The 26,615-nt window shown below is 41.8% G+C and overlaps 1 protein-coding gene across 2 annotated transcripts in view; it reads right to left on the bottom strand.

Moving 5' to 3' along the window:
• LOC105937801 (phosphatidylinositol 4-kinase beta) overlaps nucleotides 1–17,240 on the bottom strand; it is a 28,020-nt gene extending 10,780 nt beyond the window's left edge. The window contains exons 1-5 of one of the 2 annotated variants that reach the window (XM_012879308.3): nucleotides 17,022–17,240; nucleotides 8,524–9,022; nucleotides 6,755–7,224; nucleotides 6,241–6,666; nucleotides 1,335–1,562 (exon numbers count right to left, since the gene is read on the bottom strand). In XM_012879308.3, coding sequence (XP_012734762.2) covers nucleotides 1,335–1,562; nucleotides 6,241–6,666; nucleotides 6,755–7,224; nucleotides 8,524–9,007 — 1,608 coding nt within the window. In that variant the 5' untranslated portion in view covers nucleotides 9,008–9,022; nucleotides 17,022–17,240. Of the gene's footprint in view, nucleotides 1–1,334; nucleotides 1,563–6,240; nucleotides 6,667–6,754; nucleotides 7,225–8,523; nucleotides 9,023–17,021 lie in introns of those variants that run through there. The other variant, XM_036145460.1, reaches the window with a different exon arrangement.
• Nucleotides 17,241–26,615: the final 9,375 nt, after the last annotated feature.

Here is a 26,615-nt window from a genome sequence, read left to right as displayed (position 1 = left end):
ATCGGTATATGTTTAATGTTTGTCTTATTTGAAATGTTTTTGAGTAAGCCTGGTAGCAGGTTATCATGTTAGCGCCTGCTACCATGATAGCCTATATGCTGTCATGGTAGCAGGCGCTTCATTATTAACACGTCGGCCACCAAAATACTCTTACCTTGACTTGATGTCGCTGGAATTGGGTCAGGATGTTCTTCGGTTGGGCCCTTTCCTCCAACAAAATGCTTGCTACATATGTACGTGAATTTGGTAACTTTTTCCGGGTTGAACTGTTGTGTAGGCCGACCGCACCGGTGTACCCAGCGCACACATTTCTCCTTGGCAGTCTTGAAGAAAACATCCTTCATATGCGGCCGATCAGGGTAACTCGAGTCGCTGTTGCACGTTCCATAGCAACAATGTTTAAAAACCATGGTCTTAGATTTGGAAAAAGCAGTCGTTTACCGAGTAAAACCTAGGCTAACGCACGTCTCTTTTACAGCGAAACAGCGGCGGACTATTCAAGCTTGTCCTACTGCGTACCACGTGATGTGACGTCATCGTGACGTTACGTTTCTAAAAATAGCTTGCTCGCGGTACGCTATTGCAGGAGCCCTCGGCCACCACCCACAGGCTCAGAAGTCTGGTGTGCATCGCGAGAGTCGGTCTTGATTTACGGCGAGAACTGCTACACGCCCCCAGTGAAAGGTGTGCTCGTTGCTAGTGCAGTGGCGATATTTGTGCAGTTATCATGGCGGAACCAGCGAAAAAACAGCGAAAGCCCATGTTGGAGCAGGCAAGAAAGAGGAAAAGGGCTCTGGACAGAGAGAGGAGTCGTACATGGGTGAACATCTGGCAAGCTTTTTCAGAATAGCGAGAGCTAAAAGAAAAAGAAGGCTGCAAGGCTGATGCGGACCTCGCGTTTCTGCTGATGCGATTCTAAGTAACATTGGAATGGTTTCTCTCTCTCTGTGTGCATGTTCATACATTTACTGTGTTAGTCATTGTTTGTACTGCCGTTTTTTCCACTTTTCGTTGCGTTCGCCTGTCTGCTAAGCTCAAAACAACCGCGCCTGGCTTGACGGAGAAACCAGGAGAACAGCTGAGCATCTTTATGACAGTGCACTTTTACTTTTGCCCTCTGGGAGGAGCCTCGCTGGAAAATCAACCCCTGTTGCATAGTATACCTTTAAATACCCTTGGAGCCAAAGCAGAGGCTATACGTTTTAAGGCTTTGTTCTGTAACGTGAATCCTGCCCCACGTCTTTAGCAGCCTTTAACAGGTTTCCTTCCAATGTGAAAAGGTTTAAAAAGGGACATTAATGGATTTTCATCGTTCTCAGTGTTGGAGCCCCGACCTTGTCCTTGGAGTTGAGGACGACAGCTTGGGTGTGGGGGACCCTGCAGACGTGGTGCTGGTGCTCAGCCGTCGGTAGCCAAACGCGAGCCGGCAGCTTGTGGTTGAGCAGAGACAGCTCTGAGATCAGCCGCTGGGTCTTCTGCTCTTTGGTGGGCAGCGTGGCCAGACGCTTCCCGATGCAGAACAGAGACTTGACAAACTCCCTCTGAGGGCGCAGACGCTCCGGCTGTCAGCGAGAAGAAAGAACAACTTTCACAAAGAGGATCCAAAGAACATCATGATTAAAAAAAATAAAAATAACAACAACTATTGGTGGACGATCCCTGTTAACGCACAATGAAATGGGTCAGTGTTACTTTAAAAGCTCTCTAATTTCACATAGTGATGCAGTAATTCATCCAATTTATTTTAGCTCAGCTGTTCCAGTCAAATATTCAATTATACTCAATTTTATTCATATAGTACCAATTCACAACACAAGTAATCTCAAACCACTTTATAAAGTCAAATTCAATCAGATTTTACAGATTGGTGAAAAAGTTTCCTCTCTAAGGAAACCCAGCAGATCGCATCAAGTCTTGTCAAGCAGCATTCGCTCCTTCTAAAAGAGCGTAGAGCCACAGGGAGAGTCGTCTGCATTGTTGATGGCTTTGCAGCAATCCCTCATACTGAGCATGCATGAAGCGACAGTGGAGAGGAAAACTCCCCTTTAACAGGGAGGAAAACCTCCAGCAGAACCAGGCTCAGTGTGAACGGCCATCTGCCTCGACCCACTGGGGGTTAGAGAAGACAGAAAGGATTACTGCTTCTGTGCTTTTGTGCCTCTGCTCTATGTTTTATGGTAATAGCAGATAATCTGTCTTCCCTGGATGATGTCACAGCTAACAGAACGCCAGACCAGGTGTACCTACTATGAAGAGCAAAAAAGTTATTAGTTGAAATAACAAGCAATGCAAATTGGAGAACAGTAGGAGAACTCAGCAGAGTGAGAGAAATAGTCCCTGATGTCCTCCAGCAGCCTAAACCTATAGCAGCATAACTATAGAGGTAGCTCAGGGTAACATGAGCCACTCTAACTATAAGCTTTGTCAAAAAGGAAGGTTTTAAGATTAGTCTTAAAAGTAGACAGGGTGTCTGCATCACGGACCAAAACTGGGAGTTGGTTCCACAGGAGAGGAGCCTGATAGCTAAAGGATCTGCCTCCCATTCTACTTTTAGAGACTCTAGGAACCATCAGCAGACCTGCAGTCTGAGAGCGAAATGCTCTGTTAGGAACATACGGGGTAATCAGAGCTCTGATATATGATGGAGCTTGATTATTAAGGGCTTTATACGTTAGAAGGAGAATTTTAAATTCTATTCTTGATTTAACAGGACGCCAATAAAGGAAGCTAAAATTCAAAACCCTAAAATTTAATAAGAACAGCAATGAAACGTTAAAGCTGTAGTCGTTTATAGGAAGTTTGTCAGTGAAGAAGTTAAATATGTAAAACGTTTTCTATATCCCGCCAGAGTTAACACAGACAGGCACAAAATAGTGATTTCAGGGCATACTTACCACAATTAAGCTCACTTTTCAGACAGACAGAGCATTAAAGTCTTTTTATTTTAGGGCATCTGTTTGGGACATATCCAGACCGACCACTGCTTTAGGCTTTTCCATGGGTGCAACAAGTTACTAAACTCGTATTTTCCATACATTGCAAAAAAGGGAACCAAATAAAATTAACATATTCTTGAAATTACTGTATTTGTACTTGACATGACCAGGCAAATATAAATAATCTGCCAATGGGAAAAGATTTTTATGCTTAAAACGGTAACAACTCATCTCCATCATCTTATTTCCAAGTGCAGTATATCTAATTATCTGATTTTAGGGGTCAAAATACTTATTTATCTGCTCAAATCAAGGACAAATTCACTCATTTCAAGAAGATTATACTCACTTTTAGTTCCCCTTTTGCAGTGTACGTGTGTGGCATTTTTTTTTTTACATTTTTGCAAAGAAATAAATCAGCCAAACATCTTTTTGTGTGAACTTCAGAGCACCATTATAGACGAGGAGGATCACCACGCGGATCTAAAATGATTAGAAGAAAACGGCCCCGAACCAAAGAAACATGTTAGTCAAGCATTTAGACGCAGCTCAAATAGTAATTTATTCTTCTCTCAGTTTAGAAAAAAAGAGACAAAATCGTGCCGTTTTAGAGGTTTTCGCAGTGGAATCGTGACTATTATAAATGGAGTCTGGCACGCTCGCTCAGCCGTCGCATCTGCAAGCCCAAACTCCTCTTGCTCCTCCGTCCATCCCTCCTTTTCTCTGCCACTTGCAAACCACCCCCCCCCACCCCCTCGGTCTCTGTGGCAACCGCTCCTTTCTCAGCGTGTCCGAGCAGCTTCCGCCGCCAGCTTTTGTTGCGCAGCAGCCGCAGCGTATCGTGTTCCCCTCTCTGAACTTCTCTCATTTTGTGCTCCAGTCCACTTTCATCTCCTTGTGATGAAAAGAGACAAAAGGAGGAAGCGTCATCGTGAACTTCCGCCTTGTTTTTTTGTTTTTTTTTGTAAAAAGATGAACAGAGATTAACTGCGTCTCAGGTGACAAAAAACGGTTCCTGGCGGCTTAAAAACGGAGATCGTTTTTAAGCCCCGTGACAATTGTTAAAACAAAGAGTGTCTTTAATGTAGGGAGCAAAACACAGTTTCACCAGTTCAAAGTTCAACCATGGAGGGTTTTATCTGGTTTTAAACAGATCAAACCAGGAACTTTGATGGCAGAAGGAAGAGTTTTCCTGAAGCAGCTCGGGTCCAGTTGCATCAACGCCCAGCGGGGCGTCCGTCTCTGGCCCAGGCGTCGCTTTCCTCACAATCGCTCCGTTATCTCGTGGCTGCGGCGTGCTTCCGCTGCAGGTTAAACAAGCTGAACCTGAACGTAGGCGCCGACAGCCGCCGTACGTCAGGTCGTCGGCGGCCTTTCTGGGCCGGTAGCCCGCAGCCGGGAATGTCTAAACAAAGAGCCGGGCTGACGACGCGTTAGCTGTCATCGAGCGGCTCGTACGCCGCCGAATCGTCCCCTTCAGGGTCGGTAAAGAGCCAAGATGCGTTTTTTTTGGGACAGCTTGGCTTTCCCCTTCAGTCTAATCTGCACTAGCATTTCTATTTAGTTCTGCGAAGGAAGCGAGATCCGAATCAAAAACACAGCAGCTTGTTCTTATCGGGGAGTTCAAAAGTTCAACCGCAGCAAATAAAAGACGCTTTTATTCCCCAGATTCTCCTGCAGGCCGTCTCCTGTTTTTTTAGTCTTTCCGGAGCAGAATCCATCAGATTAGGAGGAAAAAAACCCCCGGCAAAAACAACAAAACAGGAGAACGGGGATAGAAAACAGAAAAAAAAAAAAGAGAAAGTTTGAGAGTTGCTCTATTTTCTGATCACGTCACACAATGCCTGTGGCTCTGGGCCAACGGAGCGCCTCAGTCACTGCGTGGCCAAAGCTGCCAGCCTGGAATGTGAGAGCAGAAAACTCGCGTTTATCTTTCAGCTTCTCTGTCGAACTGCCAACGGCGACAGAGAAAGCAGCTCGGCTCGTTTCATCGCAGCTGATCAGCCAGAGGAGCCCCGGCGAAGATCGCGTCACGTTTATTTTAGAGCAGAGAGTAAAGCTTTCTGCTTTTGCCACACTACCGTCACATTTTCCTGCTTTAGCTGGATTTGTTTTTAGACTTTACACGAGTTTTAACGAGTTTGAATAAGTTGGTGTTTTCAGAGCAGCTGCAAAAAACATCTGGATTCCACACTGGCTTTGCTCCCCAAGTGGGAAACCGTTTCCAAAAACAGATTTTTTTTCTGATCTGGAACACTTAGCAATATAAAAGTCAGTAGATCCGTCATGTTACGGCTTTTTCGGGTACAGCAAAGGATCTAATGGGAAAAAGGAAGAGGAGGAGGTTTTTCATTGGGTGGCAGAAAAGCAGAGAGGCGATCCCCAGGACACTCCAGAGGTCTGGCTGTTGATGAACTCAGACAACGAGCCTGATGTCCTGTTTTTCTTCAATAACCGCTCCTTTTCATTTGGAAAAGAAGCTCAATGAACGCGTGGAGCCGAAAGTTTAACGATAAACACTTTGCTGCTAGGGGAGAAAACCAGAACCTCACAGCTGATTTCTCTACTTTACAAACCAGGGTCCCACATTAACACAGGGCTAGCTGCCACACGGCAAGTAAATGTTCGTACCAAATAAATGGTGTTTTTCAGTCATCATTTGGCTGGAAGCGTCTTTATGTTCCTCTGCTTTCAGCTCGTATGACAACAAACAAACACAAACACAAACACCCGCACACGTGACGCGAGAACGACAGCAACTACATCAGGACTGTTTGCTAACAACTAGCGTTTAGCTCAGGCTGATTACGTAGCGGCATTATGTGGAGATATTTTGCAGGAGTCAGTCAGAATAAAAAATATGCTTGGATGGAGAATCAGGAAGTCAATTTCAGACCCTGTTACTAAACCTGCAAAGCGTCTCAACCAGGAAGAGTCAGACTGAGAAGTATGCGGGTGTAAACAGCAGAGATTCCAAAAAAAAAGTAAAAAACAAAGCAACTGGACTTGTTTTCCGTAGTTGAAGACGTTTCGCTTCCTCTCCAGAAAGCTTTCTCAATTCAAAAAGTCTGGAGTAATGTTGAGTAACAAGCTTTTATACTGCTGTCCAAACAAAGGCCTTGTAATACTCCACACTTTTTGAATTTAGAAAGCTTCCTGGAGAGGAAGCGAAACGTCTTCAACTACGGAAAACAAGTCCAGTTGCTTTGTTTTTTACTTTTTTTTTGGAATGACCATGACCTGGATGACTGAGAATCTTCACCAGCATAAACAGCAGAGAACCCCGGATGAATCCCTTCCTCACCTCCTCGTGGACCGCCTCCACCTTCGGGTTGCTCCCCGTGCGTCTGAGACCGGCGCCGGGGAAGCCGCTGGCCATGGTGGCGTCTGACTTGGACCTCTGGTGGGTCCTCCTGGACGGGGAGACGAACACCTCGCCCTGGTCGGGGCCGTCTGGGGCGACGAAGCACGGGGAGCCGCCGGCGTCCACGTTGCTGCTGTTGTGCCTGCGGTGCCGGTGGGGCGGCGAGGACAGCGGGCTGTCGGAGACGGACCCCGAAAGCGAGCGAGGCTCCTCGGGCCGAGGCTTGAGGTCGTCCGACAGGATGAGCTTGCGGAGCTTGGTGCCTCTGGAGTGGCGCTGCGTGGAGATGTGCATGTCGGAGGAGTAGGCGCCGAGGAGCCAGGCGGACAGCAGGGAGAAGGTGATGCTGGATCTGCAGCGGTGGATCTGAGGAACACAAACCGCAGCTGTAGCGTCTGAAGGGCCAACAGGAGGCCGTGTGCTCAGGTGCGCGTCGCGGGGGGGGGGGACTCACCAGGTAAGGCCGGATGGCGTCTCCCACCTCGGTGTCCATGTGGACGTACATGTTGAGGAGCTGCGGCAGGTAGAAGTCCACCTCGCCGTCTGGGAAGCTGAAGAGGCGGTTCCCGATGTAGGCCTGCACCCCCGGCTCCTTGGACTTGTACAGGTAGGAGATCGCCATGGAGACGTCAAACAGCTTGGACTCGAACAGGCGCAGCAGCCACGACTGCTTGGACGACGCCGGCGAAGGAGACTCCGACGGCCCAGCGGGGGGGTTCTCCCCCTGGGTAGCAGGAGCGCCCTGCCGTCCTTCCTCCTCCTCCTCCTCCTCCTCCTCTTTGATGGAGCAGGTGTCGGGGTTGAGTTGCCACTGCGGGCCGCAGCACTCGCTCGTCTCCACCTGCTGCTGCTGCTTGTTGTCGAGCAGCTTCACTTTGAGCAGCACTTCCTGACAAGCCTTCAGCGCCACTTCTGGGTCGATGACTGGAAGGAGAGCAGAAGAGAGATGAAACGACGCCGTCAGCGGCAGACCTTCTGCACATTTCTGGTACGATGCACTGAAGTCGGTGCTCCTGCTTTCTGCATAACGGGTCCCATTTAAAATAAGTAGGGGGATAGGACCCACGGTATTTAAATCACTCGGAGTTAAGCGAGGAATCTGCTCCGACCACCAGAACCATTTGGCTCCAGTGTTGTAGTCAAGTCACTATGCCTCGAGTCCGAGTCCAGGTTTGAGTCTCCAGTGTTCAAGTCCGAGTCATTAAAAAAAAAAAAATCCGAGTCAAGTCACTATTGATAAAGTCGAGTTCAAGTTCCGCACTAAAGTAAGCATAGCCTACATGTTTTTAAAAAAAGAAAAAAAAAAAAAAAAAGCACACTCCACCACATTGCACTAATAATTTAGATACTAAAATTATACACCAAATAATATTCTAATGACAAAAAAAAAAGTCAAGTCTTTTTCTCAATTTCCGAGTCAGAATGATCTGAATGTAGGAGTCCGAGTCCAAGTTTGAGTCATCAGTGCTCAAGTCCAAGTCAAGAGTCTCTAAATTTAGCTAATAACTCGGACTCGAGTACTACAACCACTGAGCTATATTATACACTGGAGTGCTAATCACCGTCTGTTTGAACGAGTCCCTTTGAGGCCACCAGCCGCCATATTGGTACTCCCTATTTTCCCCCAGTAACTAGGGAATATGTGCGCTACAGCATCGAATAACGAGGATTTTCTTATGTTCAGGGGGGGGGGGGCTTAAGACTTTTAAAATGTCAAATGCCATATACTTTTATGTTATGTTCTAAAAATATCAAGAACTGACAAAGTCATGTGCTGAAATATTTTGCATTTTATTCATTTTATTTTGTTTAACATTTATAAACATATGTATATATATATATATATATATATATATATATATATATATATATATATATATATATATATATATATATATATATATATATATATATATATATATATAATATGAATAACATGTAAAATATTTCAGCACCTAATTTCCTAGTAGTGATACTGTTAGTACATCCATTGACTATAAAATTACCTGTGAAACGTTTTCCCACAGCCAGAAAACTGCTTGTTGTTGCAACCAAATCCTGTGGGATTCTGTGAGAATAGGGAGTAGCAAGATGGCGGCCAGTGACTTCAGTTTTTCGGCAAAATCAGCACTCCAGTGTATTATATAGCTCAGTGACTACAACACTGTTTGGCCCAGATCTAAAATATTTACTGAGAAACAATCAGCTAGGTGGCCTCGTTACCTTGGTCGACGCCTAAGTCCATCTCCATGGCGTCCTCAGAGATGACGTCCAGCAGGGGACTGGGGCCGCGCTGTTCGCCGCCGCTGGACATGCCGCTGCTGCCGATGCCTTCGCCTTCGCTGCTGCTGCCGAGGCTGCCGGTGCTGCCGATGCTGCCGCTGGGGCTGGAGCTGCGGGGGCTGGCGCTGGGGGAGGACGGCTGCTCGCTGAGGGGGGGCGGGGGCAGCTGGAGCTGAGGGCGTGGATGATGGTGGTGATGGTGGTGGTGGTGGTGATGGTGGTTGGGGCAGTCTGAGGAGCTCTCAGAGCAGGAGGAGGAGGACGAAGACGAGGAGGAGGAGGAAGAGGCACTGGAGGGCGAGGAGGGACAAGAGAAGGTGGTGGGAGAGGAGGAGGAGGTCGGAGGAGGCGGTTGGGCAGAGTGAGCGGGGCTGATGTGGAGCGGCGGGAGAGCAGGGGATAAGGAGACCTCGGTGTCGGCCATTTTGGGGGAAAAGGGCTAAAGAGAGAGAAAAAAAGAAGAAAAATAGGGTTTAAAACTATGTATGTGGCTAAAGTGAGAACAAAAACTACAGCTGTACAATATTTAGCAAATGTAGAATTACTGCAAGATCAAAGTGCAAAATATGAATATCAAAAGGGACTATTTTCTGTAGAATAACCCTTCATTTCTCCCTCCATGGGGGAAACCGTACCACGTCTGCTTCTGTGTATTCATGCAAAAACAGACAATTTACAATAATATGGGAACACGTGCAGAGAACAGCAGCGATGCCAGCAGCTTAGTGGCTTTGCTGGGAACCGTGGAGCTGAAGCTCAACAGCTGCTGGGAGGAAGGATCTGCGATCGCGCTCCTCGGTGCTCCCAGGACGGCGCCGCCTGTCGCTGGAGGAGCGCTGCAGCAGCTCCAGGCGTGGGGCGGGGAGGCGAGGTCCAAAAGTGATACGATTGCTGCTGGAGTTCTGGTCTCCCACCGCCTGCACTGGGTGGAGCGACACAGCCGGCATTCCTCGGCATTCCTGGGAGCTTTCCCAGCCGTTTCCCGTCAGCTGTAGACAAGCGGCTGCTCCAACAAACACCACAGAACCCAGCTGAGTGAGAAAAGGTCCTCAGGAAGCTCAACTCCAGTTGGATATTACACTCTAAGTATGAGAAGCCCACATTTTGCATGTCACTGATGGAGGGAGTCTCACAGCATCTATAACAGACTTCCTTCTAGGGCTGGGCGATATGGATTAAAAATTAAATCTCCGATTTTATCATACCAAATCCGATTAATCGATTTTTTTTTCTCCTTTTTGTTTCATAAAAAGAAATTTAAGTTTATTTAAAAATTATTTAAAAACCTTGCTTTTATGTCAAGCATTTCGTCTGGGAGTTGACCTGGATTCAAAGTGCAACTAAAAACAAGCTGTGAAACATGCTTGTAAAACAAGATGGCAGCCATGCCATTGTAAACAATGAAAATATAACAAAACATTTGCTGCTAGTGGTATTACACATTGAGCTAAGAACAGGCTTCACTGCACTTGTGAACTTCAAACTAAGTTAAAAAAAAAAGTTAATAAGTAAATGAAGTACCTCGTATTATGGTAAAAAAAAATGTTTCCACTTAACAATATTTTGACAATATATTTGCCTAAACATCATCACATGCTGTTCTCTTCATGGAAACCCAATGAGTGTATTGGCAAAAAAATTAAATCCACATTTTCCAAAAATGAAATGTTAAAGAATTGTAAATTCGAGTTAATCGATTAAATCGATTTATCGCCCAGCCCTACTTCCTTCTATTGAGAAGCTCTATTAAAGACCGAACTAACAAGAAGAAGAAGAGTAAATTTGATAGACATCTTGATCTGATCCTGGGTGTCGAACAAGGATCCAGATGAAGACGTTCTTTAATGACTGCAATCCGAGTCCCTGAAAAAACCCCGATACCTGCTGTTGGCCGCCAGGCTGTGGTTGCAAAGTATTTATTTATCTTCTTTTTTTTGTTTTTGTTTTATCACGGCCCATATTCGTGTGCGCGGCTTGCAGAACTGCATCATGGGCTGTACGGATGAGTTCTTCCAAACAACACGTCTTCGTCAACCTTTCTGCAAAAGCCTTTTCCCTGCAGCCATCAGACTGTTAAACTGCTGAAGCTATAACTGGACTCTGTACCACATGTGTCTTGCATTGTTTACATCTCAATTGCTGTACTGTGAAATCACTGTTGCACTTTATCCTGTAATTTTATCCTGTCATTTACTTTATTCTGAAATCTACTGCCATTCACTGAAATTTTCAAGCTGTATGCAAACGAAATGTCGTTCTGTACGCACTCTGTGCATACAAAATGACAAATAAAGTTTGTCTAAGTCTAAGTCAATAACAGTCAAACTGAAAGAGAGAGAGAGAGACTGTTTTGGCTGCTGCAGCTCTCTCCGTCTGTGTCATGTGACCCGCTCAGCGCTCCGATATCTGGCTGAAACGCTCGTCGTGACGTATATATATATATATATAAAAAAAAAAATTTTTAAAAATATATCAGCTCACAGAGCGTGAGAACTAATTTTGTTTTAGGTAGGCGATAAAAATGAAACGAACTAAAATATGTTGAGTTGTGTGAAAACATGAAAACACGACAAGTGACTGCAGCTGTATCTTTAATCCAATGCATTTTCTTTTAAATTAGATTTTTTAAAAATGCAGTCTAACATGACATGTATTTCTAATAAAACCTACATTTGCTGCAAAACATAGGATTGGTTTTAATGATTTTAATAAAGCAGCAGACTTTACCCAGAGTATTACCCAGTAGGGCTGGACAATTAGACGCATTTGCAATATAATTGTAATTTAAAAAAAACTATTTCCAAATTGCAGACCTCTGCAATCTTTGGTTACGCAACACTTTATGGATAAAACAACTTTAGGTGTTTAAAGTGGGTTTGCCTCCACAAGGAAGGGAAGAGTTTTTCAGCAGTGGGATAATGTAATTTTATTATAACGTTTTCAGAGTTTATATAATCATCTTTTTTTACCAGAAGCTTTCAGGAATCTCACATAAGCATTAAGTGCCGGTCAAACTGTTTCATACATAGACTTTGTGTTGGTTGCACTTTATGTCCAACGAGGCTTGACGTTCAACTCAACAAGCTTTTCTCTTGACTAATATTCTGATTAATGGAAAAGTCAGTTTCTTGTTTTAAATAGTCCTTGTTTAAAAAACGTTTTTGTTGCTTCTGGTTAATGCAGAGAAAAGGCTCAATTAAAGCGCAATTTAGATTTAGGGCAAAATTGCACAGCCCTATTGTCCTGTAATCTTAATTTAGAAATCCCAACTAAACTCTCTCTAATCCAACCAAAAACAGAAAAACCAAAAATTAAAAAAAATAGGCCAAAGCATTTCACATAAAACGATCCCAACCCATTAAATGCTCTCGGTGGCACACAAAAAAAATAAGCTTACAATTCTTTGCCCTAATCTAAATACAGCTTTATTGTTTCTACAAAGCATTTTATTTTTAAAGACAACATCTTTTGGTGCCTGCATCAAGCCTTCCTGCCGTGCAAGGCAGGCTCTGCCTCAGTCAGCAGAGAGACGATGCTCTATGAAACGTCATAAAAATCATAGAAAGAGCTTTTTAAACAACTCATTGACTGTTTATTTAAGTTTTCAGCTGTGCAGAGCTTGTAGACAGTAAACATTCACAGGAGTAAAAAAGGTTTGACTGTAAATGTTAGAACTGAGCACACAGTGAAATATGAGACCTTGTCATCTATTATCTATACCTGGGGGGTGAAGCAGCTCTGCTTATAGTTCAGCTGCCATGTCTAAATAAGTTATATCTAATATATAATAAGCTCCCATCCCAAACTAATTCCCAACACCTTTGTTTGTTCCGCTGATCACTTTTAACAACAGAAGGAGAGCAAACTGTCCTGCTCTCTCTCAGATCTGGCAACGTGATCTGGGAAGGAAGCAGACACGAGAAATGTGAGATCAGTCCCACTTCCTGCTCCGCAGCAGGAAGATCGGCCGAATAAAGACGGAGCAGCTCCAGCAGAGTCGAGCCGCGGCCAACGGTGCGTTTAGGTCCGTATCCTGGTGAGGAGGCGGGACAGGAAGTCCTCCCTGTGGTGTTGGCGCGCCATCAGCATGACGCAGACCGCGTGCATCATGGAGATCAGCATCATCGGCAGCATCATCATCATCATCAGCATCAGCATCCCCGTGTGTCTGCCGCCTGAGGAGGCGTCTTGTTTCCATTTAATTTTTCAGCAGCCGCGCGTTCTCACTTTTCCTTTTGTTGGGGGGGGGGGAGTCACAACGCCTCTAATCAAACGCCTCCTGTTTCACGTTTATGGCGTTTTATAGAAATGTTCTTTTCCAGTTTTTTTATTATATATTAGGGCTGAACGATTTTGGAAAATAATCTAATTGCGATTTTTTTTTCTAGATAATGCGATTTAATGCGATTTTCTTTTTCCAGTTTGATTTATCATGTCTTTTTAAATATATACAAACAACAAATCATTTTGTTTCCTCGCTGTGCAGATTAGTTGCTAAAAGACCAACAGCGTCTAAACTCAGAGCAGAAATGATTGTGTTCTGCCTACAATATATTTCAACCAAAATTGCAATTTTGACTTTTCTCTGCGTTAACCACAGGCAACAAAAATGGCGTCTAAAAAAAGACGTTTGTAAACAAGGGCTATTTAAAACAAGAACTTTTAATGTTTCTATTAATCAGAATATTATTCAAGAGAACAGCTTTTAATTGATTTGGACATCAATGCTTGTTGAACATAAAGTGCAACCAACAAGCAAGTCTATGTATTAAACTGATTGACCAGAACTTAATGCTATGTATGATTATATAAACTCTATAACAAGTAATAAAATTAGATTAACTGTCTTCCCTTCCATGTGGAGGCAAACCCACTTTAAACATTTTACCAACACCTAATGGACGTGTTTAATTCCCTGATTGTTACATAGCCAAAAAAATTGCAGACTGCGATTCGGAAATTGCGGTTTTTTTAATCGCGATTATATTGAAAATGCAATTAATTGTTCAGCCCTATTATATATTGTCATTTTTCCCCCAAGATGCAGCAGTATTTTTGATAAAAAAAAAAGGAAAAAGAAAGAAAAACAGCCACTGATGCTCAGACCCGACATCTGATTGAATCAAAGATTTCACCGAGCAGCAGAAGCTCAAACTTAAAGACAGTTGCTTTTGTTTTGAAGGGCTTCCCTCTTCCTCTCCCACTAAGCCGACCATACCACCGTCTAAACGCCGCACACGCGTCAAGTCGCCGGGCCGATTAGGTCACGCCTTTTCACCTTATCCGCCTCCAAATGTCTGCGCTGTAGTTCTGATTACGCCCGGCTGAGCGTGAGATCATCCCACCGCAGCGGCGTTGCGTTGAGTTAACACACAGCGTGATGCTTCCCAGATGTGGAGGCGGCTGTGGCGGTGACGTCGCGTACGCTCGCCGTAAATCTCTCTGTCGCGTCCTGGGCTGAGAGCCGGGTTCTGCAGCTGTTCCCGAGCGCCTCCCGACCCTCGCTGCTGTCCTCCGGGGCGTCGGAGGAGAACCTCGCCTCCCAGATGTTTTAGCTGAGTGTTCCCTGGTGTTAAGACACCTGGGATCTCTCTGATTGACTAGCCAGGAAAAGGGCGTACACACGGCTTGTCAAATCTCAAAGACTGGTTTTAATATGGGAGCTGAAAATAATAATTATATGGCTTTTTTTTTTTAACAAAACAAAAAGGGGATTTTTTTTTTAATGCAACGTCATGAAAAGTTGCCATTCAAACTGGCAGATCAGACTGAAGTTAGGCCCGGACAATATAGAAAAAAAAGCATGTCGATAAAATAAAAATCATAATGATCGATAATTATCAACAAATTCAAAACATTTATTTTAAAGTGCAGCCCTGGCCATTTTATGCTGTTGCCTAGCGACCTATTTTTATATATAAAAACACACAAACATTGAATTCAAACTACAAGTTTTTAAAAGACAAAAGAAAAACGTGCTCGCTGAACTCTGAAGGGGGCGGAGCTTGGTTCCTGGGTCTGCGTTGTGATTGGTTGGGAGGATGTAATGACTGTAATCTTAACCTACATGTCTAGAATGCAAAAGGAAGGAAAACTTTTACTTTATTCAACTTTTTATTGACCTTTTTATACACGTCTATCGATCGATATATATCGTTATTGAATTATCGTCCAGCCCTAGCTGAAGTCTTGTTTTATGAAGCCAACTCCAACTTGTCAGGGGAACCAGCAGATACTACAAACGTCAGCGGAGTGTAAAGTTTCAGAGCAACGCCACTTAAACTTTAATTTCCTGGCACAACTTCTTCTACCTCAAGCTAAGAGCACATTTTAGACCCCATTTACCGACGCCCCGTTATGGATTCCTTGGCAGAGAAAATAAATGTTTATCTAAACTGCGAGCAGAAAAATCGCATCAAGCTAAGATGGTAGAGCCTGAATTCATTCTCAGTTACTCCATCTGTATCAAGTTGGAAAGTTGGTCTGATCTGATAGGCTGCTCTTAACACCTCAAGACAAAATGATCACGGCGGTTCAGAGGTCAGGGTCTGAAACTGATGTGAACAGACGGTCAGTGAACGCAGCGTCCTCGCAGAGTGATGGAGGAGGGAGACGTGTGCAGTTCAGGGCAAAGTGTGGGCTTTATCTCAGGCGCTCCGAGGAGAACCGTGACACAGCGGCCCGGCTGTCGACTCAATCGTTTAGAGGCAAGTAAGATCCATGCTGGCCCACTTCTCTTTTGGTTTGGACAGACAGGAACCAGATTCCCCGTTAAACACATTCGTGAACCCAAGTTTTACCCGTTTGTGGCGATAAGTTCTTGTTTGCTTTCCTCCATTTACTGTGTCCGTTTACATTTATTTTGATCTGATCTTAATGAAAGCGCTGTTTTCACACCTCTGTATTGACACACTGGGATAAACCTACACTTCTACTCAGTAACGCTGGACTGCCCCACCCCCACTTGTTGCTGTTGTTGTTCTCAGCCATCTGAAGAGAGAAGTTGATTTCTCAGGTCAGACAAAGTTTGGATAAAATTAACAAGTTCGGATTTCTCTCGCCGAGTCGAAGTCACTCGTAAATTTACGCGGAAAGAAAAAAATAAACAATTTAATTCACCCCTAGAGGCAAAACTACACACGTATTTAGTGTTTTTTGCAGTTTAATTCCAGCTAATGTGTCTCCTATTGCTGTATGGTTGATGGCAATGTACCTCCAGCTGGAGGAATCAGCTCATAGTGATGTTATTTGACCTTCTGATAGGGTATTTTAAAATATAAAAACAACAACTACATTTATGTAAAGATCTGTTTTATTTGGATCTTTACGACCTGTAACTTTGTTTATCTCTCTGTTTAAAAATGAGGGGCCGCTTCTGCCTCTCACACTTGCTGTAATTAAGAAAGGTGGGAAGTACCTTGATGCACCCAAATCTGCATTGAATTGATTTAACAAACTTGGCAAATTATAGCAAAATGTTCATTTAAGTGTTGAGAAAAGACCAGTTCATGAAATCAGTCAATTCGGTCTAAATCAATTGTAGGCAAACCTAAAAAAAAAAAAAATATATATATATATATATATATATATATATATATATATATATATATATATATATATATATATATATATATATATATATATATATATATATATATATATAAATAAATAAAGGCTTTCCTGTGTTTTGGATCTACAATAATTCACAGATTCTTCCCTAAAATATTGCATGGGTAGTTGTTATTACTTTTTTGTTTTTGTCCTTTATTTCCCCTACAAGCAATTTTGACTTTGGTCCATGAAGTAAATTGTCCTGTTTGTTTACCTGACAGATTAAAAAATGACCTTTTTTAGAGGTCCTTACTGAGCAATAAAATAAATAAATGTAACTATTGACAATATCAAGAGTTGGCTTCAAGCTTCTATGGACAAATAACAAAATAACGTATTTGTTTTTGACGTGTATCGACACTAATACACAAATATTGCACTTTTACATTGATTTTTTATTATTATCATGGTATTATATTTTAAATAAAGCTAAGATGCTGAAGTACATGATCCCACGTGGTTCCTTATAAACCCACAGTGTCAAACGAACAACCAAGAGCAGAAATATCATTTTGAGGCTTAAAGTGTTAGAGCTTTGAAATTAAATGGTGTTTAGTGGAGATACGGGAGCGGGGCTGCCAACAGGACAGCAGGAGGAGGAGGAGGAGGAGGAGGAGAGCCGCTCCCTCCTGATGAAAACAAACTGGAGGAAGGAGGACGATAGCCGGGCTACAGAAGGCCCACACCCGTGGGTTTAACGACGGGGCAGCCGAGGAACTCCCCCCGCTAACGGCCGTTTTAACGGAACTAGCTTAACCAGAGCCGGGAGGGGAACCACGAAAAGCGAAACGTAGTGAAAATAGCGAGGGGAAAGGGGGGGGACTTACCCGGCCACTGAAGCGCCTTCACTCCAAATAAAAGCTCCGACACACGACGTCGTTATCCAGTTTTGATCTCCTTTGGTCCCCGGTTCAGTCCCGGCGTTCAGTCCGGGTTGTGCTGCGGGTCTTGGTCCGTGTTTTTAGGCTCCGTCACGGTCCATCTGCTCCGGGATTCCGTGGCCTGGCCGTTCACGGCTCTCTGCTTTAAAGACGCAATGACGCAAGATGCGTAAAGACAGCGGTTCTGTATGAGGTCCCCAACTTCCGGTGAGACTTACACAATAAGAGTATGCAAACAAATTAACAAAAATAAATAAAAGAAAAACGAAATGAAATTAACTAAATAAGAAAGCGTATAATAATAATAATAATAATAATAATAATAATAATAATAATAATAATATGGTCTACCTGTCTGTATTTTTCATTATATACATTCCATATTTCAATGATTGAAGCAATGTCTAAATTAAATGTAAAAGTACAATTCAATTTAATGACTTTAAAAAAATATCCCTGCGCTGTCTACACTGCAAAAAGGGAACTAAAAGTAAGTAAAATTTTCTTAAAATTTGTATATTTCTCCTTGATTTGAGCAGCTAAATAAGACTTTTTGCCAATGGAATGAGAATTTCCACCCCTAAAATAGGATAATTAGATATCCTGCACTTGAAATAAGATGATAGAGATGAATTGTACTTATTTTAAGTACAAAAATCTTATTCAATTGGCAGATAGAATGATTTACCAGCTCGAATCAAAGAAAAATACATTAATTTTAAGAGGATTTTACCTACTTTTAGTTCCCTTTTTGCAGTGTATAGAGTCAGGTTCTGAGATTTTATTAGATAACTGACCCCAAACTTGAACATAAAATAAAAAAATATATATATATATATACATTTTCAGGGTTTAGTTTTTGTATTTTATTTTTTTATTTTATTTTAGTGAACGTAGATAATTTCTCAAATGTTATTCCCGTTATTTAGGATAAACTATTAGAGTAGTTCGACTCTTAATTCTTCACTGGGTGCCAGTTTGTTAAAAGTAAAAACAGAAACTTTTAATTTGAAGTCACTACGTCGCCTGTTTTCTGAAGTTGTTGGAGTTAATTTGACAAGGCAGCTGTTTTTGGTTGTGTTTCCGTTTTGGACCGACACCTCCATCCTGGCTTCCCACACAGTTTTCATCTCCATCAGGAAAAACCTCAAATAATACGCTTCAAGAACTTAACTTTTTTTTTTTTTTTTTTTTTTTACAAAATAAATAGAATTTAAATTTGTGTTTATTAATAATAAAGATTAGATTAGAATATAGTGAATTGACAGATAAATAACAGACAGAGGGAGGGTTTAGAGGGAATAAAGTAAACACCAGAAAATAAATCAACGTCACGTCTTTTATTCCATCAACGTAGGAAAATAGATTCACATTAATGTTCTGGCTTCTCTCCTCTGTCACTCTTTTTCATTTCACAACAAAAATAAAAAAAATAAAACAGGGCAAAGTAAAGGTGCATTTCACTCAAAACTAACATCTCAAATCCAAAACAGCACTTTGTTTCTCTCCACCTCTCGCCATCGTTAAGGAACATTAAAAGTAAAGTGCGACATGAAGAAACAAATCAACATAAAGCCAGCAGATTAACAGGTGAACAAAAACGAACATTTACAGGCGATAATAAACAAACATTTACAGGTGATAATAAACAAACAGCCACAGGAAAACCATGCAGGAAGCCGGCAGTGTTTTCCACAAATTAAACAACGAAGCAGACAAGATTTTTAGAGCAACAGCAAGAGAGAGGAGAGGAGGAGGGGGGGGCATCAGTGAGCTGTACAACTGTATGAAACAGCAAAGACACGGCAATAGGCAGAACAAAAGACTGACAACAAAGTAAACTAATATTAGATTAAAAAAAAGTACATTTAAAGAGCGATCACAAAAGAAGCTGCTCCATGTGTCAAAATCCCACTCAAGGACTACATTTCCCAGAGTTCCAAGAGGTCGAGCAGTGGCAGGACCAGTCGGGCTCCTCTCAGGGCCACGTGCTGACACTAATGTCCCTTTTTTTCCAGGGAAATAATTTTCCTGGGGTGTTTATAGACAAACGTGGGTGGGTTTTGAACAGCGACCAGCTCCCTTCACATCAGAGTTCGCCATCATTACATTAACTGCAGGGTTGATAAGCCCGGATCAGCTCGCCGTCACAAACACCTCGTCATCTCGTCACCTCCGGCCTTGAGCTGGTTTCTTGCTCCAATTTATTATCACGCTCACATTTTATCTGTTGACTCGTTCCTTCCTACTGATACTGGGGAACTTGCAACAAAATCTCAATGAAGGGTTATTGTTCCCTAAACAGAGCCACAAATCACAGCCAATCCAGGTGACTGGACTGTTTTTTTTTTTTTATCCAATTTTCAGTAAACATTTAAATCAAAAAGTATAATTTTAAGCACTCTGAAGTTGATCTCATTCATTTTAATAACTACTTTTTGGTTCTTTTAGTTAACCTGCGACAATACTTTGGAGTTCAAGCCGACAACCAGGGTGTTGAACAGGAAGTGCCGTCGGAGAGCGTTTGTTTGACTCGGCCTGATCCTCCAGCGTCAACGCGCCAATACCCGAATCCCGATTTATTATCTTTGCTTAACTGACCCGTTTCTGGTTTCCTTGTTTGAGCAACGCGGCTCCACAGTGAAAGTTTCCCTCTACCACCTCTTCCTGCTTTCGCTGCAAAAAGGGAACTAAACGTAAAATTGTCTTAAAATGAGTGTATTTGTCCTTTTTTTTTTTTTTTTTTTGAGCAGGTGAATCAGATTATCTGCCAATCGAAAGAGTATTTCTACCCCTAAAATAAAATAATTAGATAAACTGCGCTGGAAATAAGACGATGGAGATGAGTTGCTCCTATTTTTAAGTGCAAAAATCTTATTCCACTGGCAAATCGTTTACACTCGCCTGCTCAAATCAAGGACAAATACACTCATTTTGAGACAACTACTTACTTTTGGTTCTCTTTTTGCAGTGTTCAAAGCTTGTTTCCTGATGCAGACCCCAAGCAAGGCCGTGCCGGACCAAAAGTCAGCCAAACCCAACTTACAGATAAACCTCCTCCACCTCCAAATCCCAGGTTCTGCATCAAACCCAAGTTCTTTTTAAATCTCAAATGACAGATACCTGCTTTTCTTTTAAGCTTCAAACATTCAGGTTCCATTAAATCTTCCTCCAGCTCAGAGAGTCGGCCGTTTTCTGAATTTCCGTTCTTAAACTTTGAGGAATTCACCATTTCTCATCACATTTCAGCAAGTCAGCTGACAAAGCTCTTAACTTTTCAGTCCACATGTTATCTGATAAATAAAGTAAAAAATCCAGATCAGAACCCAAACTAACATCAGAAGCTCTTTTTTTTGGCCCCAAACCTTAGCTTTACTGCACATTTCTCCTTCCAAAAACCCACAAAGAGAGGATTTGAATATAAATATGTCCAGATAAGACAGCGAGAGCCGCAAACAAAGCTTAAACTGGAGTTTTAACTCCTCATATAAAACATCTGATCCATGAGAAATGCTGACCGGTCTTCTCCAACATGTTTCCGGTTTGACCCGTTTGGCCCAGCGTGGCCCTGCAGGGGCCATTCGGCTGCTGCATATCCTGCTCAGGTTTTAACCCGAACCTTTAAAAACATTTAAAAACTCCTGGAAGCAACATTTCACGTAGAGATCAGGTCTGAGATCAGCGTCATCTCTCCCCGGGGCTTTGGTAACAACCTCACACATCACAGCACCTTTTTTTTTTTTTTTTAAAGTAGAAACATCTTTTTAAAGTTGTGCTAATCACACCAAAGCACAGCTTGTTGAGCGGTTCGGTGAAGAGGAGTCATTTCAGGCGACTTGAGAACCACAAAACAGCCGTTTTTATTTTCTGGCGGCTAAATAAAAAAACAACAAATTCAAAATTAAAAACAATAAATCGTTTTAGTCTAGACCCAAACGCAGATTCCTGTTGTGCACTGCAAAAAGTGAACTAAAAGTAAGTCAAATTTTCTTGAAATGAGTGCATCTCTCCTTGTTTTGAGCAGGCAAGTTTAAACGATCTGCCAATGGAATAAGATTTTTGCACTTAAAATAGGAACAACTCATGTCCATCGTCTTATTTCAAGCACAGTATATCTAATTATCTTATGTTAGGGGTAGAAATACTCATTCCATTGGCAGATGAGCTTATTGAGATTCACCTTGTCAAATCAAGGACAGTTCCTGAGCTCAAATAAAGTCCTGATGCCTTGAGAGGACAATGGGGACGAGTAGCCAGGTGTGGATTCACCTGAAGTTTACAGTCACCTCAGTCTACGCTAAAGAACTGTGGCTAAATGGCTGTAAAAGGCGACATTAACCAGCAGGAGGTCACTTAGTTGATGTGGTTTGATAGGGAGACATAAAAAAAGTCTAGTCCAAACAGAGATCAGAACGTTTAAAAGGAACCAGCGCACTGCAAAAACAGAACTAAAAATAAGTAAAAAGTTCTTCGAATGAGTGCGTTTGTCCTTGATTTGAGCAGGTAAATAAGATGATCTGTCAATAGAATGAGTATTTTGACCCCTAAAATTAGATAATTACTTGAAATAAGATGATGGAGATGAGTTCTTCCTATTTTAAGTGGATAAATCTTATTTACCTGCTCAAATCCAGGATAAATGCACTCATTTCAAGAAAATGTTAGTTATTTTTAGTTCTGTTTTTGCAGTGTGAGTAATACCAAAATTCATGAAAAAGTACATTAAATGTTATGAAAGAAATGGGTATCTCTATGCTTGTTTAGCGCCATGATTCTTTAAAACGCTCAACTAGAGGGACAGAAAAAGGCAACCGTTAAGTGCAAATGGTTTGTTTGCAGGAATTAAATCAGCGTTGGGAAGGAATGGCAACAAAACGGTGCTGTGAGTGAACGAAGGGGCAAAAACGAGCCCAAGACAGCCAGAGGCTTAGATTTAGATTCAAATAAACTTTGTTGCACCATTAAATAATGATAAGGTCTGAACGGACAGAGGGAAAGCCCGGTCCGAACAACTAAGGCAGCTCCAGACCAAGTTTTCCGTCTGAGCTCAATCCTGCAAACCTTTAAAATTTAGTTTTTTCCCCCCGATTGTTGCAACCAAAGCCCACAAGTGAAATGTTGCTTTGAACCATCAATACCCTCTACTTACTTTAACCTTTATATGAAAACAGAGCTTATATTCTCTCTCTCTTTTTTCTTTTTTTTTTATAATTATTAAACTCTTATCTGAGTAAAGTTTAAACAAAGGATTATTACTCTGGTGAAATAAAAATCAGAGCCGGCGGACGTCGGCCTCTAAGCGGAGTGCAAGCATTAAGCAGAATATTACATCACTCATAAATACTTGACAGAGTATTTTCTCAGTACAATAAAAACTCATAATATACATACAGAGTCCCTCTTTAAAACTTTCGACAGTGCAACGTTTGTTTCAGCTCTGTTCCGGGGGGAAAGCGCTGAACCGAGCCGTTTCTCCCACCGCGTGGAAATATGCGTCGTATTGGCACTTCACCACAAAACAAATCATCTTTAGTGCTTCTTTTAAATTAGCTTTTTTTTTTTTTCTCTCTGGGGCAGTGAGCGTCTGAGCAGGGCTTCTCTTGCCGTAACGCAACAAAGTTGGTTTCTATAACAGTCTGGACGTTTGACAGAAGAACAGCGCTACAGGTGAGGACAGAGTGAAACACGGGGGGACGCCACAGATCTTCAGTCACTAAAAGTCCACAAACGGGCTCTTTTTTTTTGTTTTGTTTGTTTGTTTACACAAGTCTGTGGTTACCGTAAGGAAAACCCAGGAAGGACAGACAGAGATGTGAAGCCCTATATGGTGGTGCAGCACCAGTGATGAGGAAGGCGCCCTCTAGTGGAGCGACAGAAGCTCAGCAGTGTCAGCAACGTGACCTTTGCATGAAAACTCCCCACAGAAAGGCGAAAGGCGACGGAAGAAACAACCCTTCCTGCGTCAAATAATCCGGCCTGCATATTAGCTGGGAGGAAATCATCCAGATCTGGGGTTGCTTCCGAAGCAGCCGAGGCGTTTTCATGGAAATGGTTATTCCAAAAAAAAAAAGGTAAAAAACAAAGCAACTGGACTTGTTTTCCGTAATTGAAGACGTTTCGCTTCCTCTCCAGGAAGCTTTCTCAATTCAAAAAGTCTGGAGTAATGTGGAGTAACAAGCTTTATACTATTGTTTGTATAAAGCTTTAAAAAGCTTGTTACTCCACATTACTCCGGACATTTTGAATTGAGAAAGCTTCCTGGAGAGGGAAGCGAAACGTCTTCAACTACGGAAAACAAGTCCAGTTGCTTTGTTTTTTACCTTTTTTTTGGAATGACCATGACCTGGATGACTGAGAATCTTCACCAGCATGGAAATGGTTCATAACTCAAAGAGCAGTGGTTCGGTTTTAGCCGTTCGGATCTTTTGAACTTCACAGCAAAAAAAAAAAAAAAAAATCACGTTAAAATAAGGCAGCCATGCTGAGAGGAAACCGACAGCGGCACGAATGTCACCCAGAAAACACGCGTCCTACTGCATCTTAATGTGCTACGGCTACCTGTCAGCGTTCCTAGTGCTTTGCTCTACCGGCGCCTGAGCTGAAGCTCGTCTTTTAGCCGGACAGACTTCACCGTGGTCTTTCTTTAATTCGATGATTTGGTCTCCAAAGTTAATCCTTTGTGTCACGACAAGGGCTGCACAAAAATCTTATTTTCAATATAATCGCAATTTGAAAAAAAAAACTATTTCCAAATCGCTGAGGTCTGCAATTTTTGGCTATGTAACAATTAGTAAATCAGACACGTCCATTAGGTGTCAGTAAAATGTTTAAAGTGGGTTTGCCTCCACATGGAAGGGAAGACAGTTGCAGCAGTGAGATAATCTAATTTTATTACTTGTTTTAGAGTTTATATAATCATACATAGCATTAAGTTCTGGTCAATCAGTTTAATACATTGACTTGCTTGTTGGTTGCACTTTATGTTCAACAAGGATTGATGTCCAATTAAATTAAAAGCTGTTCTCTTGATAATATTCTGATAAATAGAAACATTAAAAGTTCTTGTTTTAAATAGTCCTTGTTTACAAACATCTTTATTTAGAGGCCATTTTTGTTGCTTGTGGTTAATGCAGAGAAACGTCAAAATTGCGATTTTGGTTGAAACATATTGTAGGCAGAACGCAATCATTACTGCTCTGAGTTTAGACGCTGAGGGTCTTTTAGCAACTAATCCTAAGGAATAATACTAAGGAAACAAATTGATTTGTTGTTTGTATATGTTTAAAAAGACATGATAAATTAAACTGGGGGGAAAAAAGTCACATTAAAAAGCGATATTAAGATAAAAAAATCGCAATTAGATTATTTTCCAAATTAGTTCAGCCCTAGACACAACCTGTCCTGCTGAGGGTCGATAACCCCTATTATGTTGTGAATTATTACGTTATATTGTGGTTTTCCATGAGAACTTGCACACGTCGCAGTTTGATCTGGCAGGATCAACGTCTGTGTTATGAATGACAAACCGAGCCACAGCGTGTGGTTTATATTAGCATGTTTATAAAAGGGTTAAAATATGGTGAAAAACTCTCATAGTTGGGCCTATTTTGCATCTTTTTTTTAGGAGGGCGTCAAGATTTTAATCCGCATCCCATCTGCAGCTGGTTTCAGGTTAAGCAAACAGCTGAGGACTTGTAGTAAAAGCAACGTTTTTGGTCCTCCGCTTAAGTTTTGAACATCTGAAACAGGGAAACGCTCTCAGTATCTGCAGCTTTTCTTCCTTCTTCACGTGTTTTAGATCAGGGGCTGCCAAAGTGGGGGTCTCGAGGTGATCCAAGTAATATATCAACTTCCTGACTTCACAATGTCAGAGATATAGGAAGTGTACACCTTTAATTGTGGGAACTATTTTTATCTATATCTATCAACATCCAATTTTCACGCAAATTTGTGAAATTAATTTCAAAAAGTAGTTTTTGTGGAAATTTACCGTATTGTCCAGACTATAAGGCACACTTAAAATCCTTAAATCTTCTCAAAAAATGATGGTGCGTCTTATAAATGATCACCGTTGTGCTTACTGACTGATTTTATGTGGTACAATGCGCTCAAAAATCTATTAAAATGTGTAAGCATGACTTTGGTAAGCAACAAAGCCGCTCCGCTCAATGGATATTCTGAGCATTACGGTACACTGTGTCACTACCTGATCGGACCCCTGAGCTGTCTACAAGACCGCCTGACTGTAATGTCTAAACTAAAAGTGCAATCATGTAAAGACCTCCACACACTCGGGTATACACTGCAAAAAGGGAATTAAAAGTAAGTAAAATTTTCTTGAAATTAGTATATTTTTTATTAATTTGAGCACCTAAATAGGACTATATGCCAATGAAATTAGTATTTTTACCCCTAAAATAAGATAATTAGCTATCCTGCTCTTGAAATAAGATGATGGAAATGAATTGTTCCTATTTTAAGTTCAAAAATCTTATCCCATTGGCAAATAGCCTTATTTACCTGCTCAAATCAAGGAAAAATACACTAATTTCGAGAAGATTTTACATACTTTTAGTTCCCTTTTTGCAGTGCAGCTCTCTCCACGGAGAGAGCTGCACTGCAACACTGCAACACATTTTACCATCAGTTCCACCGCTTCGTCCCACTGGCAGAAAAGTTGGGAATTGTGGGAATTTGCCACAAGAAATGTAGGCAACAAATCTCGACTATGAAGGGTAAAACGTCCGCGTGGAGTCCACCAAGCTCACTGTATGCACACAGTACGCCCGAGTACGTGGGAGCCTTTAGACCGGAGTACATGCTAGCAACAATAAACCTAGTCAATTAACTCAATCTAAAAGTTACGTTTATTTTGGCTTTATGTTAGAAACAGGGCGGTGTAGGCCAAATACTCTGTCCTCCTGACAGAGACGGATAGAGAGCTGTGTACGTGAAGGAGTGGAGTGATATTACACAGAATATTTATTGCGCCTTATGGTCTGAAAAATACGGTACTTCTTTATTGTGGCCAATAATTAGCTTTCCTTATTCTACGATGGTCCTGACAATGACAAAAAATAAAGTATATAGCATTAGTTTTTCAAGAATATGGAACTTTTTGAAAATATAAAGTCACATTATGACCCCCTCCCAGGCTGTAGCGCTGTTATTTTGGGGTCACAAGCTGAACGGTTTGGAAACCCCTGATTTAAATCACAGAATATTGACCCAACCTAATATGAATAAAGTTTCACGAACGTCACTGAAATCTACAAGAACGACTCTGACTCTGCGGCAGGTTTTATGGAATAATTCTGACGTAATTAAGTTTATGTATAAAACTGTCGTTATTTTTTTTTATTATCTATATATAGAAAATGACTAATTTTTCTTGATATATTATTATCCTGGGTAATGAATAGCTTAGAGTTTTCAATCTTTCAAACTCAAAACACACAATCTGAGACAAAGCGGATAGAAACACAAATCTGCTTAAAACAAAAGGAACTCTTTAGAAGAGCAGAGCCGAACCCAGCTTTG

This window comes from Fundulus heteroclitus, chromosome 13, assembly GCF_011125445.2.
Source record: "Fundulus heteroclitus isolate FHET01 chromosome 13, MU-UCD_Fhet_4.1, whole genome shotgun sequence".
NCBI classification, from domain to species: domain Eukaryota; kingdom Metazoa; phylum Chordata; class Actinopteri; order Cyprinodontiformes; family Fundulidae; genus Fundulus; species Fundulus heteroclitus.
The sequence above is the reverse complement of the archived record's forward strand: the minus strand, read 5'-3'. Positions and strand labels throughout refer to the sequence as shown.